The 15,899-nt window shown below is 35.6% G+C and overlaps 1 protein-coding gene across 1 annotated transcript; it reads left to right on the top strand.

The window, feature by feature from the left end:
- Nucleotides 1-349: 349 nt before the first annotated feature.
- Nucleotides 350-13,790, top strand: LOC140227730 (uncharacterized). The gene is made up of 12 exons (XM_072308138.1): nucleotides 350-425; nucleotides 1,307-1,449; nucleotides 1,595-1,616; nucleotides 2,344-2,562; nucleotides 3,202-3,288; nucleotides 6,696-6,971; nucleotides 7,932-8,153; nucleotides 8,826-8,888; nucleotides 11,133-11,186; nucleotides 11,583-11,642; nucleotides 11,916-12,030; nucleotides 12,761-13,790. Exons 1-12 carry the CDS (start codon nucleotides 350-352, stop codon nucleotides 13,788-13,790), a joined length of 2,367 nt encoding a protein of 788 aa, XP_072164239.1.
- The last annotated feature ends 2,109 nt before the right edge of the window (nucleotides 13,791-15,899 follow it).

Below are 15,899 nucleotides of genomic sequence, written 5' to 3'. Positions count from 1 at the left end.
CGATGTTTTTCATTCGAATCGGACACATGAGTGACACTCTGAAGTGGTTATTGTGGCTTATTTGAACCCTGGTATAATCAATAAAGTGTCTCCTGTACGGCATTGATTCAACGAGCTCTCAGATTGACAAAATTTGGCTGACATAGTGTGCCTCCCTCTCCCTCACTACCTAATGTGATGTTTGCTCATTCTTCTATAGCCCTAGAAGACTTGATTTGGAGTCTCGAAGATTCCGCGTTTATCCACAGGCCTCTGCAGCGAATGCCTTCACTGGATATAAATTGTATAACGTCAAAATCGGTTTCAAAATAGTTAAGATCCTGGTAAAGTGTTGAATATCGAAAGCAGAATGACTGCCATAGTATCATCATTTGCTGGTGTGATCCTGTGTTACGTCTTCCAAATTTTCTCGACGGATGCAGTCTGTAAGTAGCATTAACATTATAATTAGTATCGCAATTCGTTTCAAAATCGTTTATGCTGGGAAGACCACTAATACCAACGTTAAGGAATGTCAATTGCTCTCATGTTCTATCCTTTATAATTCGTCTAGACACATTAGTCGACTGGAGACTCAGTAAACTAGAAATTTCATTTTCCTACCGATACTGTAACTATTTCCTGTTGTAATTAGATGTTGAGACGTTTATTTCTACTGTAAACTGGATATTATGATATGATATGATATGATATGATATGATATGATATGATATGATATGATACGATATAGTATATATACCATGTAATACATTGCGTGTGATAATTCTTTGATTATCAATCTAACTTGAGTACCTTAATCAGTTCAAAATGTGGCACATTTCAGTATGCTCTACAATAAAACTAAAAATCGTCAGTTAAGAAATTTATCATGTCGAGAACATTTTTATCGAAATTAGATGTTTCTACTTCACCGAAAATAAACAGATGAAAAGAAATAAACAAGTAAAAAAACAAACAAACAGCCCTTTAGAAAGGGAGCTCCTATAAGATAAGGGTCCTCCAGCGTGAACAGAGTCATCTTTTACTAAATGTAAAGCACAAAAAGGATTAGATAATATGTGACAAAAGCCGTTCTGAAGGACCATGAATTATTAACTTGATTAACCTGAGCTTTGGTGCACTCATTAACGACAAAATGTCAAACTTTAAACAGGCATAACGCGCAAATTAACGTGACGAAGCAAATGCTATCTTCAGGCCTACTGAAACAAATCATAGACCTGAGTCCAAATGTATGTGACATTTTGAAATCATGTAGACCACATAACTGCAACTGTTCCCATTTGGTCTTGTTCATATCCCACAGATTTAACTCTGAATTGTACGGAAGGGACTGTAGAACGCTTCCTCTCGTGTGAGGAAAACTGCGTCTCCAGCAGTGATGGTTGGGTCGTACAGGCACCCATGGGACGGAGAATTCTCACTGAGATCGAGTCTCTCAATAACAGGGTGATGAGATTCCAAGTATTAGATGAGATAGCTAACAAGACGTCTAACATAGTTATCTTAAATTACGTACAGACTTCGCCCGTCTTATCACTGACCCATGAGACGAAGCTGTCACGGTTTCTATATATACCCTGCAAATTTCAAGTTGAACGTAAAGTGTTATGATGGTAAGTGTAATACTCGCGCTTTGCAATGATTAAAGATGTCTTTGGTTTATAAGGCTATAATGACTCTTTGTTAAAAAGTGTTGATTTCATTTTGTTCCCTTGTCTTCTCTCCTGTTCTTCATCAGTTTTTTTAATCATTTGGGGAAAACGCAGAGATGAATATAACAAGTTATATGTGCCTAATTTCACCTGTTTGCCAAACGGCGTAGACTACTACCATGACATTTACTAAAGCGATTACCATTGTAAATAATAATGCGAACTCTGGAAGAACAAAGTTACTTTCAAAGTTAGAGCATACGGTCTAATTCAGTTTTGCTTCATTTTTTTTCCATTGCATAATGTTTAATAATGAGGATTGCTCGAACACCACTAGGATGAATGATTTTTTTTTTCGTTTGTTTGTTTCTTTGCTTTGTGCAATGAAAACAATTTGGAAAGTATTATCCTTAAAAAAATAATAATGTTGAAGGCGGTCAATATCTTATTTCAGAATTCGACTTTCTTACTGACTCTAGTGTATAGTTCAGTGGCTTTTCTAAATGTTACAATAACGAAAACTCTAAAAATTTCATTGTTCCAAAAGGCACGTATGTACACTGTACTGCAAAATCTCTGCTCTACATAAAAATTCGTGAATATAATAAACGAAAGTACATGAAGCGTTTCGAAACTAATGTATACACCATACACAAGTCGTATATGTACATTATTTTTCACTTTCAAGAAATACCCTCTGTGAGGCTGGTTAATGGGCCCTCTCTGCTGGAAGGTTTAGTTGTGCTCGGATCAGACGGGTATGTCTGCTACAATGGGTTTAATACTATAGCTGCTGACTTGGTCTGCGGGGAACTTGGCTTCCCAGCGGCAGAGAATTATTCGGCTCAGAAGTTGCCCAGTACAGCAACAAGGAAAAAGTTTCAGCACCTATCATGTCTACCTCAAGGTATAGCTGCAGTGTAACGTACGTCGACAAAAAATTGAAACCATGACTGAATAATTTGCATTAATTTATGAAATACAATGTGTGCGATTTTTTAAACAAACGAACAGGAAAAAAAAAAGATTAGAGATGGAGTTATCTATCAATATTTCGTGTAAAAAAGCACAAACTAGCAAAACAACGAAAAAGTTTGCAAGATATGGTCGGGTAAAGGAACGCTGGAAACGAATTTTCGGTTATCATACCCAGGCTCTAACTTTGGTGTTGTGAACGTAGCATAAAAGAATAACGTGAAAGTAGCATTACATGATCAAAATATAATCTGAAAAAAGGGAAGATAGAGGGAAAAAGACAAATAGTACTTCTAGAGGCCAGGTCGTCAATGCACATCAATTACATTTACAATTTTTTTTTAATAAACTTTGTTTATATCAATGATGGTTAACTTGTCTCAAAATCAAATTTCCGAAAAGCACATTGCCACGATTTCTATAGTTTTCTCCTTCCATGATTTATAGTGTAAAACTTGTATACTACCATGAAGTTATGACAAAGCTATTGTTGAGTGTGATAATAAGGGTTTGATAAAGAAGTAAAACGGCTTCTCAACTTCTAACTTTATTGCGTGATCTTACTGCATAGATTCTTTCAGGTTTCAACGTTTAAAAGATTGCCCACTGGCAACCACTAACTGTTCGTCAAACAACGCTGTCCAACTTAAATGTCGAGGTGAGGCTAACACTGGAGTGTCATATTCAGAGCTGCATAAGATGTAACTTATAAAATACAAATATACCAGGCCTGAGAGACTGTGTGCATTAGGTGACGTCAATATTGGTACTGAAGTCACCGAAGGATTGGTATGTTTGTATTTTATATCCCTCTCCATGAATTTCAAGAGCAATAGCCAAGTCAAGTGATTGGTTGACTCGTCAAAAGTTATTTTCTCCGCACAAAATTACACGTACATGTGTATGCATCGACTACGCGATACCCTTTAGGGCCTACTGTCTTCTCGCGAAGTCTAGACCACCGTGCATTTGGTGGAAGACTGTTCTGATGTGGTGTCTCAAATATGGCTTATGATTATGTTACTACTAAATGATGTGAAAGGGTGGTGCGTGTGCGCTTACGGGACGGAATGAAAAAAAAAATCAAAGAAAATTTATTTATGTCAAAGTATCAAATTTTATCTAATGCCTTTTAATATGGGTTTTCCCGTTCAATTTCATACTTTTTGTCATTCAAATTCATTTAATATTCGGCATTCAAATTCAGAATCCGAGCGATCAATTTCATTTGAAGGGGAGCTCTATTTTGTTTCCGTTAAATCAAATTCACGCTTTGGGCGTTCAATTTCCAAATGAAAGCATTGCATTTCCTACTCGTGCATTCAAATTCATGCAATAGTCATATGGTAGTCCCGGTAAGTTTGTTTGGAGCGTTCAATTTCATTTTCAGAATCAAGTTCCTACTTCGTTCAATCATTTTAACGAGGAAAATGGAGTAGACTTTTCTCTTTTTTTTTAAGAAAGGAGAAAGGGCATACACAACCAAAAAAAAAGAGGCTTGCATATAGTGTAATTATGACTATTCAAAGGTTCCACATTGTTTTCTGTTCATGTATTCTTTGTTTTTCATCTCAATAGATTTTAAATTGTAAGGTTCAATCAGCAGTGCATCCAAACAACTGAACGACAACATAACCATATTCCTTGATGATACTGCGCATGCTGATGACGCTCTGACAGTAATCACGTACTGATTATGCATCAATTTAAAGACACATTGACACACCGAGATCTCACATAGTCCCGCAAAAGTAAACCAATAAGATAGCAAAAATGATAGAAAGAAGACGAATAATGTTATATATCAGGTTCAATGTAGTCGATCTTTTTTTTTTTTTTTTTTTTTTTTTTTGGGGGGGGGGGTCCCAAGGTGTCAACCAACCTTCCGTATTATGTTCGTCTGTAGGCCTAAATAGTGTAAAATGTGTGTTTGGTTGTTATTTGTTTGCTTGCTTGATTGTTTCATCATTTTCAATCTAACATGATGGCTGGATAGTTCACATTCAGCTGCAATAGCTGGTCTTCCATGGTGTCCATTTGGATGCACGGTGGAACCACTGGGTTAAACACCCTGCTCTTTGCGATGAATAAAATGCAGTGGGATCTTTTATGTGCATGAGTTGTGACCTGTATATTCCTTTTCGTGAAACCCGAGTTAAAATTTTTCAATGAACAGGTGGACCTCTATACTGCAAAGTAAATAACCTTCATCTTAAATCCCAATATATTCAAAGCTAAATGGAGAAGACACACATACACGGCCCCACACTAATTAAATTCAGGACTCCTTTGAGTTGGAACATAGTTGCCTATTCACGAATTTGAATAACCGACAAGATTCCGTCGCCAGCTTGACTGGAATTTGAATGCTCATTGCCGAAATGCGTGCTCCTCTCTTGAATTGAAATGTTCCGACAATGAATTTGAATGCTCTGATAGTGAATTCGAATGACCGGATTTTGAATTTGACTGCTGATTCAATGCTGCAAGCGCGGAACGTGTGAAATTGAATGCTCGGAATAGGAACTTGAATTACAAAAGTATGACATTGATCGTTAAAACCTAAATTAAATTAACTCTTTAAGTGCCATGGCGGAAACCTCCTGTGTGCCACGTTATTCTGAGACACGAAGGTAGTCACGCTTTGAGAAAGAATTATGTTTTTCCAATTTGTATAACTTCTACAACTTTCTGTTAAGACGGGCATAATAGTAGGCAAAGTTTACGAGGAATGCCAAGCTTTGTTTCGATATTGTATGACGAATTTATTTTCAATTTTTCTCTTGAATAACCAGTTGCTATATTACTGTAAAGGCATGACTTTTGCACATAAAATAGTGACAGAAACTTAGAATGTACGAGCAAATCTAATTGGGAACACCGCTTGATAGTCAATCACCACATAGAATACAAGCCGTATATGAGAGGAACAAAAGCACGAGAAACGCTTTCATTGTGCCGCGGGATTAGCAGTGATTAGCGATTTATCGATCTGTTTTGGCGGCTTTGTTTGTTGAGCAGAATATGCGAAGTTGGCACGCCGTCGACTGAGTCGGACGTGCGAACGTGGCACATAAAGAGTTAATCAAGCACTCATTATTCTATTAGCAGACAATATTGTTCAAAGCAGTTTCATACGATATCATCATAGCAAAAACTAATTTCCATAACATCATAGTTAAGTATTGATATTGTTGCCAAATTGGAATTAAAGGTTAGGGTATAGAGATACAAATGAAAGAACTGAAGGGAAGATGAAAGATCCGTAAATACCCCTGACCACTTACAATATAACTCTTTGTACAGATGTGCCATACGGTCTTACTTGATATCATTTCATTCTGTTCCAAGTCTTAATAGTCAATACCCTTTTTCTAGCCTATTGTGGATTATAAATTCCGTCCCATCGCAACTACCATTATGTGCACTCCGTCGTACCTGAAAGTGTGACGGGACGGTATTTATGTTGAAACATTATAATTTTCTTCAGAATAGATTTTTTTTTTAATGAGTGTCAAGTATAAAGAGTCAAAGGGTATTCAATCATACGCAATGAATGACCAATCATGAATCTATCACAAAGAAAAAATGATAATTTCGTGTCCAAGTACTGAAAAACGTGCTTTAAAAAAAAAATAAATGCCTTTTTAACCGAAAATTTAACAACAATGAAAGTTGAATGCTAGAAATGAATGCCCATGGGATGGATAATCCATGATAAAGCCTGATATATCTCCTTCTTATGTAGTTTTTGTTTTACTGGTATTTTACTGCTTGGTCTGATGTCTTAGACATGTACATTCTATAAAAAAAAATGCAGATTCTATAAATGATATACAGTTGGTATATAATATTGCTGTCATAAACCAGTAGTTTGGTACTGAAATTTCTTGTCTCATTCGGCTTTGTAAACTGTAAAGTCATAAAAGTTTAATCGGAAAGGCGCTAAAAATATTTGTGGGTATACCTGGAATGGGGGCAATGCTAGACTCAACTTTATGTAAAAGCAGTAAATTATGTTGAAGGTACGCAGGGTAAAATAACCATAATTCTGTTTTCACGCAGAGCCTGGTTTTCTCGGATGCTACGAAGGCAACCAACAAGCATTCCCCCTGCTGTCTGAACATGGATTAAACGTTCATTCCGATGAAGAGTGTATATCTATCTGTAGAAGGGAACCAGGACATAACGAGATTGCCATCATGCACCAAGAAATGTGTGTATGCTCCCAGTACAAAGCGACTGCCGACGTACTTTTTGACAGAAGCTACTCACACAACTGGACATGTCCCATCCAGGAAGAGCTTGAACCCGGCCATTTTGTCTACTATTTATATAACAGTAAGTTTCAAAATTAAAAAAAAAAAAAATGTTGTCGATGTGAAGAAATACCATACATAAATGACCCAATATAAACTCAGAAATGGTCATGAAAATTATTTTTCCAAACTATCATTAGCGATTCTGTTTCCAGTTCTGAAATGATAACCCATTAATCTTCAAGGATATTTGCAACGTGCAAGAAATAAACGATAAAAACTTGCAGAATTAAGACTTTTTAAAGATAAATGCTTTTGGGTTATGATCTTATTCAAACGCACTATGGTTTACCCTTTCATGGCGTATTGAAAAAAAAAAAGACCTTTAAAACTCGATGACAACCAGTAAGACAATACTATTACGGACACTGCAAAAATGTTTTAATCTCCGGTCTTCACATTTCTCTATAGGAAATTAAATACATACATGCACTTGCTAAAAAAGTAGGGCCTGTTGATATCACATGATATCATTGAACTGTGCTTTCAAACCTCGAATTTTAATTAGGGTAAGTTCTTCAACATTTTTTTTTTTCATTGTAAATAAGCAGTCGATTTAATTAAATGTGTTTGTGTGTCTGTGCTTGCTGCATGGTTTTATTTATTTATTTTTTTTATTATTTTTTTTTTTTTACTAAAGATCATTAAATCATTTCACATAATTATGCATACAATTCTTTACACTGATAATGACTGATACCATGAAAATGTTCAGTACACGAAAATATTCGGTATTTGTCCCACTTCCATGCCAGCTATTGTCCAGGTGTGTAAAGAAACGCAAACATGGCTGAAAATGATGCAATTTGGCAATGCGTTGTATACTGGACCTTCGGTGCAAATTTCTGATATAAATGTACATTCAGCATTATTCATCGACACAATGGGGTTTAAAATCCAAATCGTTGCTTTGTGCTTTCTTTTGATATCTACATTGATACATACTTTACAAGGCATTCATCTTTTCCTCTTCTTTTTATAGTTTCGGTAGGGTTCTGTAATCTCCCCGGACATGTGATAAATGGTCAGTGGGACTCAAATATCACGAGGTATGGGTCCAAGTTAAGTCTGACTTGTGACAAAGGGTACATTATCAATGGCAACGGTACGTTGCAGTGTGTGGAACTACCCGGATGGTCGACGTACTTCCCGGTTTGGAACACGTCAGTTCCGTCTTGCCGACCGGTCGAAAGTGGAACAAATGGTCTGTTACTGCATTGCCTTTCTATATTTTAAAAGATGAATAGTTGAAGTAAGAATTGATTTTCATGTGTGATGTTTGCACACAGTGACCTATATTCTTGTCATTTAATTTTATTTCATTTCCGACAACAAATATACAACACAACCAATGACATTTGCATATACAACAATGTAGTGATTTCTACAACGTAAACTTCTAAAAAAATGTGGATATGATTTTGGGTCTAATTGGTTAGAGACATCGTGTCTGAACGCGTTAGCATACCAAAAATAAGAGTCCTTTTTCAGGAATAAGTATAAAAAAACACTGAAAATTAACAAATCTATTTTTTTTTGTGCGTCATGTTTTGTTGTTTATTCAAGTAGCAACTCATGACAGTTGACCATCGTGCGACTTAAATACAATGATAATCACAAAGTCTGTATAATTATATCAAATAACCGTGTATGAAATTGAAAAATTATGTTATTCTTTTGTAGCCTTAGAGAGTTGACATATATGTACTTGCATACATTTTCTGTCCCTAAACTTTTGAGTATTCCAGAAAAGGTACATAATTATTATATGACAGTACTTTTTTTTTCCATGAATTTTGTTTTCACTTCCACTCCTTTTACCCATGTTACACTTATTCTAGTTTTACCCTTTGTTTTTGTGTGCACTTTTTTTTAGATACTGAATGGCATAGTGTCAATATTGTCACCTCGACAACACAAAATGCAGTGAACACCTCGGGTGAGTATTACATGATGAAAGCCTGTTGTTTGATTGAAAAAAAAAATAACAATTTGTGTTTGTGTGCAAACGTAATTTGTGTGTGTGTGTGTGTGTGTGTGTGTGTGTGTGATTTGGATGGTATTATTTGTTTCTGTTTCTTTCATTGCACTATCTATGCCGGAGACTATACTAGTAAATGGAAAAAAAAAAAAAAGGTTTATAACCAGACATTTTGCTGAGCTCACTCATTTTCTTTTTTCCTTTTTTTTTTTTTACTTTCTTTCAATGAAGATTAAAAAGCCAAAATATAAACAGTTATTTCAGTTATTTAAACGATAAATTGCCTAGAGCAAAGGATATATTATTTGTAATCTTATTGTCAAGGTAAGATTAGGGTCGTTTTTCTGTATCACTCCATAGGCAAAAAAACAGGCTCCAAAAGAGCTAACGACACGTTGTGTTTTTTTTTTCAATGTTAGTTCAATTCAATTCATTTCAAGACTATTTCCACAAATTCAATGAAAAACATACGGAGATACAATCAATCAAAATATTCATATACAAACCAATATAATTTCAAGTAAGTATACATAGTCATAATTAAAAGGTGTGTGATGGAGATTGACATAACAATTTAAGTAATGGTGGTGGAAGTCAGCAGTAGGCCATTGGCCTTTCAAGACTGAACTATATATATCGAAAATCACGTTAAAACGAGAAACGAGGAAAAGAACATCCAAAAGAAAGGGACTCAGACATACATTGTACCAAAAACAACTGTAGGGGAGTGGGACAAATGGGTAAAATTATGATTAATTGTAATAAAAACAAACAAAACAAAGAAACTCTTTGTGCTCACTACCCCGCACAACAAGGGGGCCCACCAGCATCAGCACATTACCCTACCGCGCCTGCTCCCAACTGGTATTAATCCAGAAGGTATACACACGCAAACACGCCTTTGCTGCTCATCAATTCTATTTGTGTTTCGTGTGTGCACAAATCCAAATTGTTCTACTACATGAACTTTATACGCCTCTAAAATAGGAGATATAGAAGTTAAGATTTGGGTTTCTTTACTTTCCTAAAGTTCAGACTGCAGAAGTGCCACTTTGGAAGTGTCACATGAAAGTTAAAAAAAAGGCACACTTACATTAAGTACTTTACTTTCAGTAATATATCAATATATCAAAGATCATGTTGCAATACAACATCACACAAAATTATACAACATAATACTCAATAATTATGTCAAGTTAGAAAACTTACTCTTTGCCTTTTCTTATGTTTCCGTGATTCACAGTATCTACGTGACCATGCATCACAAAACAAACACAAAGTCGCACTCCTTGATTTTACGTGAGGACTCAAAAAAGGTGAAATGGGTCAACTAAGTCAATCTTCAGTTTTTCATGTTTTTTAAAAGAGCTATCCTTCTTCTACATTATTCTTTAGTTTTGGATAATAACGTGAATGGGAAAGTGTGTTTCACCAGTTTTTCTACAACTATTTTTTTTTTTTTTTTGGGGGGGGGAGTAGAATGATTAGGTATGTCTTACAGGAGCCTTTTCATTTCTTGAAATCATTTGCACACTCTTTATCTTTAAGTCTAATAACTTGTGAAAGAATAATGGTACGGGTTTGAAAGTTAGCAGTAATCATGGAGAGAATGTTTTGATAGAATATGCTCAATCTCAGCTTAATCTGATTATCCCTTCATTGTTGTTGCCCCGGTGGTTGACTTCCGGCCTGTGCTTTGTCCTTGTCATATCGCACAGCTAGGACGGCTTGGTAAGGATTAAGCGCTTGAATAAATAGATCATGTACTTTAGAGCCTCTTTTCTCAGTTCACACGTTTCCAGAGTGTGTTCTTTCTTTCCAATATTCATAATAGGTTAGAGGAGTCCATTTGAATTGAGTTATACATCATTTTAAAGCCAGGAGTCTGCCCTTTCAGAATCTTCCCTGAACTGAAAAATCATGTCTGGCGACTTTTTTTTTTTTTTTTTTTTTTTTTTTTTTTTTGGTGGTGGTTTTGTGGTGCAGGGTCACGTGTAGATTTATCATTTCAGTGAGCATGATCCTAGCACCGATATAGTAATGTAAAAAGTAAAGTGCATGACGAATACGAATACATGTTGCTGGTTAAGGTTATCTGTACATAGAGTTACATCAACTTATGATATATTATAATGTGATTATTATGTGATGATTATGTGATTATTATGTGATGATGCTGATTTACAATTTTGATGTGCGCAGGGAAAGGACAGTATGTTCGAGATTTGACAACACCAGAAACAGTGTCTTCATCAAGTAAGTTTGCTTATCGTTAATGATGTAATACCAATTAATACATCATTTACCAAGAAAGGTTTTGTAAATTGTCTTTGAATTAGTTTATACACTGTCTGGTTTTCGAAAGAATAGGAAGTGATTATCATTCAGAAAAAAAATGCTAAAATGCTGGATAAGAAAAACAAAATGAAAATAAGAAAACAGAGAGAGATTTCATGTCTTCAAAGAATTTGACGATTCGAATTGAGCCAGAGAAGACAAATACGTAATCTTTTCATGTACGTTTATTCTTGATTCAGCGTAAGATGTATACAGTTCAATTATAACAACACATACGCACACACACACACACTCCCACACACACACACACACATTATAAAAACACTTATGTCGTTGTTCTTTATCACGTTACAGACAACAGACAGTCTACCAGAGAGCCAACGGCATTTCATGAGACCACTATGTCTTCTTCAAGTGAGTTGCTTCTCAGTGTAAATCTAACACAATCAATGAATGATATCTTTATTTGCGTGTTCATTTTTTTTTGTCCTGCACTCCCCATTGCTGTGTTCTGCTCTGTCAATTTTAAATGTGAGGGCAACTGTCAAATGTTTTGCTACATAGTATCATTTCAATCTATGTATAATAATATACATCGATTCTTCGGTGCTTATATGAAAAAAAAAAAATATTGGAAACATTACTTGTCGATGTAACGATCGTCCAACCTAATGAATCATCTTACAGATCCCCGAGTTCCTGAAAGGAAATTTATTACATTCATCCTTGGAGCACTACTTGGTGCTGCTCTCCTATTCCTTGTCACAGTTTCCATGGCATGGTGTCACCACCAGCAGAAGAGGTGTGTCCCGTTTTATCTGTTTATAAGTTATCATTATTATCTTTTTAAGGGCAAGACACGTGTTAACATCGTTACATTATTGATAAAGTTATATAATATGCAATGATGTACACATTGTGTGTAAATAATTATTATGATATATGTATAACTATGAATCACAAAGTACGGCTGATTTTCATGTGTTACGGGTATTCAGAAGGTCGGTGCTATTGGATAAACGGATGTATGTATGTGTACATTATAATTCATATTTTCCAAGAAAATACATATAAAAATTCCAAATATAATTATTGATATCGAAAAAAAAAAAACTGACACGAACATCATCCTCTTGTCGAAGGCATGTCAAATTCATACGCAAAATCTTAAATGCTAACATTAGGTAAACATGGTAATAAGATAATTGTTAATCTGTCAAAAGATGCGTGTCCGACCGGTTCTCTCTGTCCCGTTTATGTAATGTTTAATAATAATGTATAATATCCTACGTGTGTATATATACGTTATGTAGTGCGTATTACTTATACCATTTAAGGAAACAAATTGGCAAAAAACATAATTTTGCACAAGAGAGGACATTGGAGGATCATGGAATTATTTCTTGCATGCTTTTGCTGCAAAAGTCAAATTCAAGGAAAAAAAAAAGTTTTAATTTATCCTTACGCTAAAATACCTAGGACGTGACAATCGTGTGTCAAGTATATAATTCTCTTCCCTTTCCATTTACTAGAAGACGCGGGACAACTCAAGTTTCGAATCGGGTAACTGGCAACTCAGATGATGGTCACCTGCAGATGCATCCTGTAAACACTTCAATTGAGAATCAGAGGGCGACGAATAATGTTGACCCTTCGAGTAATAACGGCGCCGGCGCAGCGTGTAGTCCATTGCCTAGCCATGCGGGAAACAGATTCGGAAACGCTTCACCTCATCAAGGGGACCCGTACCACGTTTACCAGGACACTGCGGAGGTAGACAGGGAAGTTCCTCTACCTGCCGGCACGATTTCGCTGACTGCAGAAAATGATTTGGGTTGCCATGAATACCACAGCTTGCAGGAAACATCGCTGCAACAGGCAGCAAACAGCTATGAAGACTGTGCATACCAGGATGTAGACCTTGATAACAGAACTGGCAGTATGACGAAAGATGACTTTCAGTCCTTCACTGGTAGAGCGTGCTTATTTGATGATAGCTGTTATAATTCCCTGAACTTTGGCGAACGGCCTGACCTCGTCTTTGCTCATTTTGGCAATTCTTGCTTGGACAGTGAATACGACTGCATCAATCATGCCTCTCATGACGACTTGGAACAGATTCATGGCCCGGTTCCTTCGGCTTCTGAGTCGAGTTCAGGAAGAGATGATACCATGTCTTGTTCCGGTTTAAGTTCACCAAAAAACATGAATTCTGAAGACATCCTTTACAACAATATAGACTGTGAAAAATCTCACGGTATCTACCCAAGCGAATACAGCCTTATCCGAATAGATAACAGCCATGACATCGACAACCCGCTTTCCATCACACCAGGACCTCCACCTTGTGAGGAACTACATGCAACTGTGAACAAAGCAGCAAAAACATCATCGACAGCACCCCCATCATGCGAGGAGTTGTACGCAAAGGTGGACAAAACAGCAAAGACACCTTCATCAATCGAAGAGTTGTACGCAAAGGTGGACAAAAGAAGAGGAGACCACACTGAAGTCACGCGGGCATCACAAGAGGAACTGTACATAAATGTTACAAATATGTAGAGACACATTTGTTTGTAAATGTTTTACTGACACTATCATTTCATTATAATCTAATGATGCTAATGTTTAGTGCCAGTATTGCAGTCCTTTAATGTACGTAGAGTTCCCGAATATGCCATACCTCTGAAATTTTCTGAAATGTCGATCTGCAATGTAAATATATGCATATTATTTGTTGGGACCTACACTTAACAAGCTTTGCTTTTTGAGTAGGTTCTATCGTATTTCTCTTTAGCATTCTTTTATTTTGATTGAAAATGACACATCGACCGCTATGTACTATGTTTGTATTTCTTTTTGTATATATCCAAGCTGGACATTCTGTATTATTATATTTTGTAATATTCTATGTATTTTCCATCGAGAAATACGAAAATGAAATAGAAATTGAAACATTATATATATATATATATATATATATATATATATATATATATATATATACATATATATATATATATATAGATATTCTCAGCAAAAAAAAAAGAAAATAAACAGTTTTTCGAGGTCATATTTTTCTTAGAAGATTTTGGTCAAAATCGATGTATCATATACTATATTAAAGGTAATCTAATTGGCTATCAAGTAAGTAGGTTCATACAAAAAGAAATTCTACGCATGAGTGAACACATTCATTTTTGCCTGCCAAGACACAAAAGTAAAAATTGCAAAATTTGACAAGTTGTCTTTCGTTTGGCAATGCTCTTCAAGATAACAATGACAACAAAAGGCCATTCTAACTCTTAATGTGCCGTGATGGAAACCCCCTGTGTGCCACGTTATTCTGAGACACGAAGGTAGTCTTGCTTTGAGAAAGAATTCTGTTTTTCCAATTTGTATAACTTCTACAAATTTCTGTTAAGTTGGACATAATAGTGAGCAAAGTTAAAGAAGAATGCCAAACTTTGCTTCCACATACAATGTATGACAATTCTATTTTACATTTTTCTTTTGAACTACCAGTTGCTACATTACTGTAAAGGTATGACTTTTGCACATAAAACAGTGACAGAAACTTAGAATGTACACGCAAACTTAGTTGGGAACATCGCTTGATAGTCAATCACCACATAGAATGCAAGCCGTATATGTGAGAGGAACAAAAGCGCGAAAAACGCTTTGATTGTACCGCGGGATTAGCGATTTATCGATCGGTTTTAGCGGCTTTGTTTGTTGAGCAGAACATGCGAGGTTGGCACGCCGTCGACTGAGTCGGACGTGCGAACGTGGCACATAAAGAGTTAACACAATGAGAGATATAAATGAAATAGCATAAACAAGTTTTTGTTCTCTTTATCTCTTTACAACCTCAAATAAAAACAAAATGGGAAACTAAAGGGGGAAAATAAGAACTTCCTGTCAACTCAAACTTCAAACGACGTAGGGAGTGATGGCATGATGATGATTAGATAAACATAATTTCTTTATTTTACTCTTTTTATTTACTAAGTCAAGGATTCATGAGATAAATTTAAGAACCAAATATTATTTACAACTCTCCTAATTTGAACACAAATTGAAATTTCTACCCTTTCTATTAATATTGCTTCGTCTCTTATTTCGTTTGAATTTGGGCTTGACCCAAGATTCTTCACATTCCCTTATTTTTTGCTTTATTGATATCTTCGGCTTCAGAGATATCATAGAGATCAAACGTTCATTTTTGCAACTCAATTCATGTATCTAATTGTGGTAAATTTGTCTTTTGTTCTTATTGTTATATGGAGGAGCACATGCGCATGAATAACTACTTGTTCATTTTGCAATTTTTGCTTTTGTGCCTTGGAAGAGAAAAACAAAGGTGTTCACTCATGCATAAAGTTTCCCATTTTATTGACCTACTAGGCTGATAGCCAATTAAATTACCCTCAATATGACATATTATGCATTAACTTTTAGCCAAATGAGAAAAAAATGAGAAAATGAGAAAAAATAAAATTGAAAAAGTGTTTACCTTCTTTTTTTGCTGAGTGTATAATCATGCATTATACATTTTTTTTCTGTGCATATCATAACATTCGATGTCATGTTGCAACTGATATCGTGATGTCATGTTGCAACTTATATCGTAATGTCACGTTGCTGAATATAGAAGTAAGTTGACAACAT

This window comes from Diadema setosum, chromosome 4 (assembly GCF_964275005.1).
Source record: "Diadema setosum chromosome 4, eeDiaSeto1, whole genome shotgun sequence".
Taxonomy (NCBI): Eukaryota; Metazoa; Echinodermata; class Echinoidea; order Diadematoida; family Diadematidae; genus Diadema; species Diadema setosum.
The sequence above is the reverse complement of the archived record's forward strand: the minus strand, read 5'-3'. Positions and strand labels throughout refer to the sequence as shown.

Coding starts and splice junctions, on each gene's coding strand:
- LOC140227730 (XM_072308138.1), top strand. CDS start 350: ATGACTGCCATAGTATCATCATTTGCTGGTGTGATCCTGTGTTACGTC. Junction 3,289..6,695: donor TGTCCAACTTAAATGTCGAG/GTGAGGCTAACA, acceptor GTTTTCACGCAG/AGCCTGGTTTTCTCGGATGC. Junction 11,187..11,582: donor AGAAACAGTGTCTTCATCAA/GTAAGTTTGCTT, acceptor ATCACGTTACAG/ACAACAGACAGTCTACCAGA.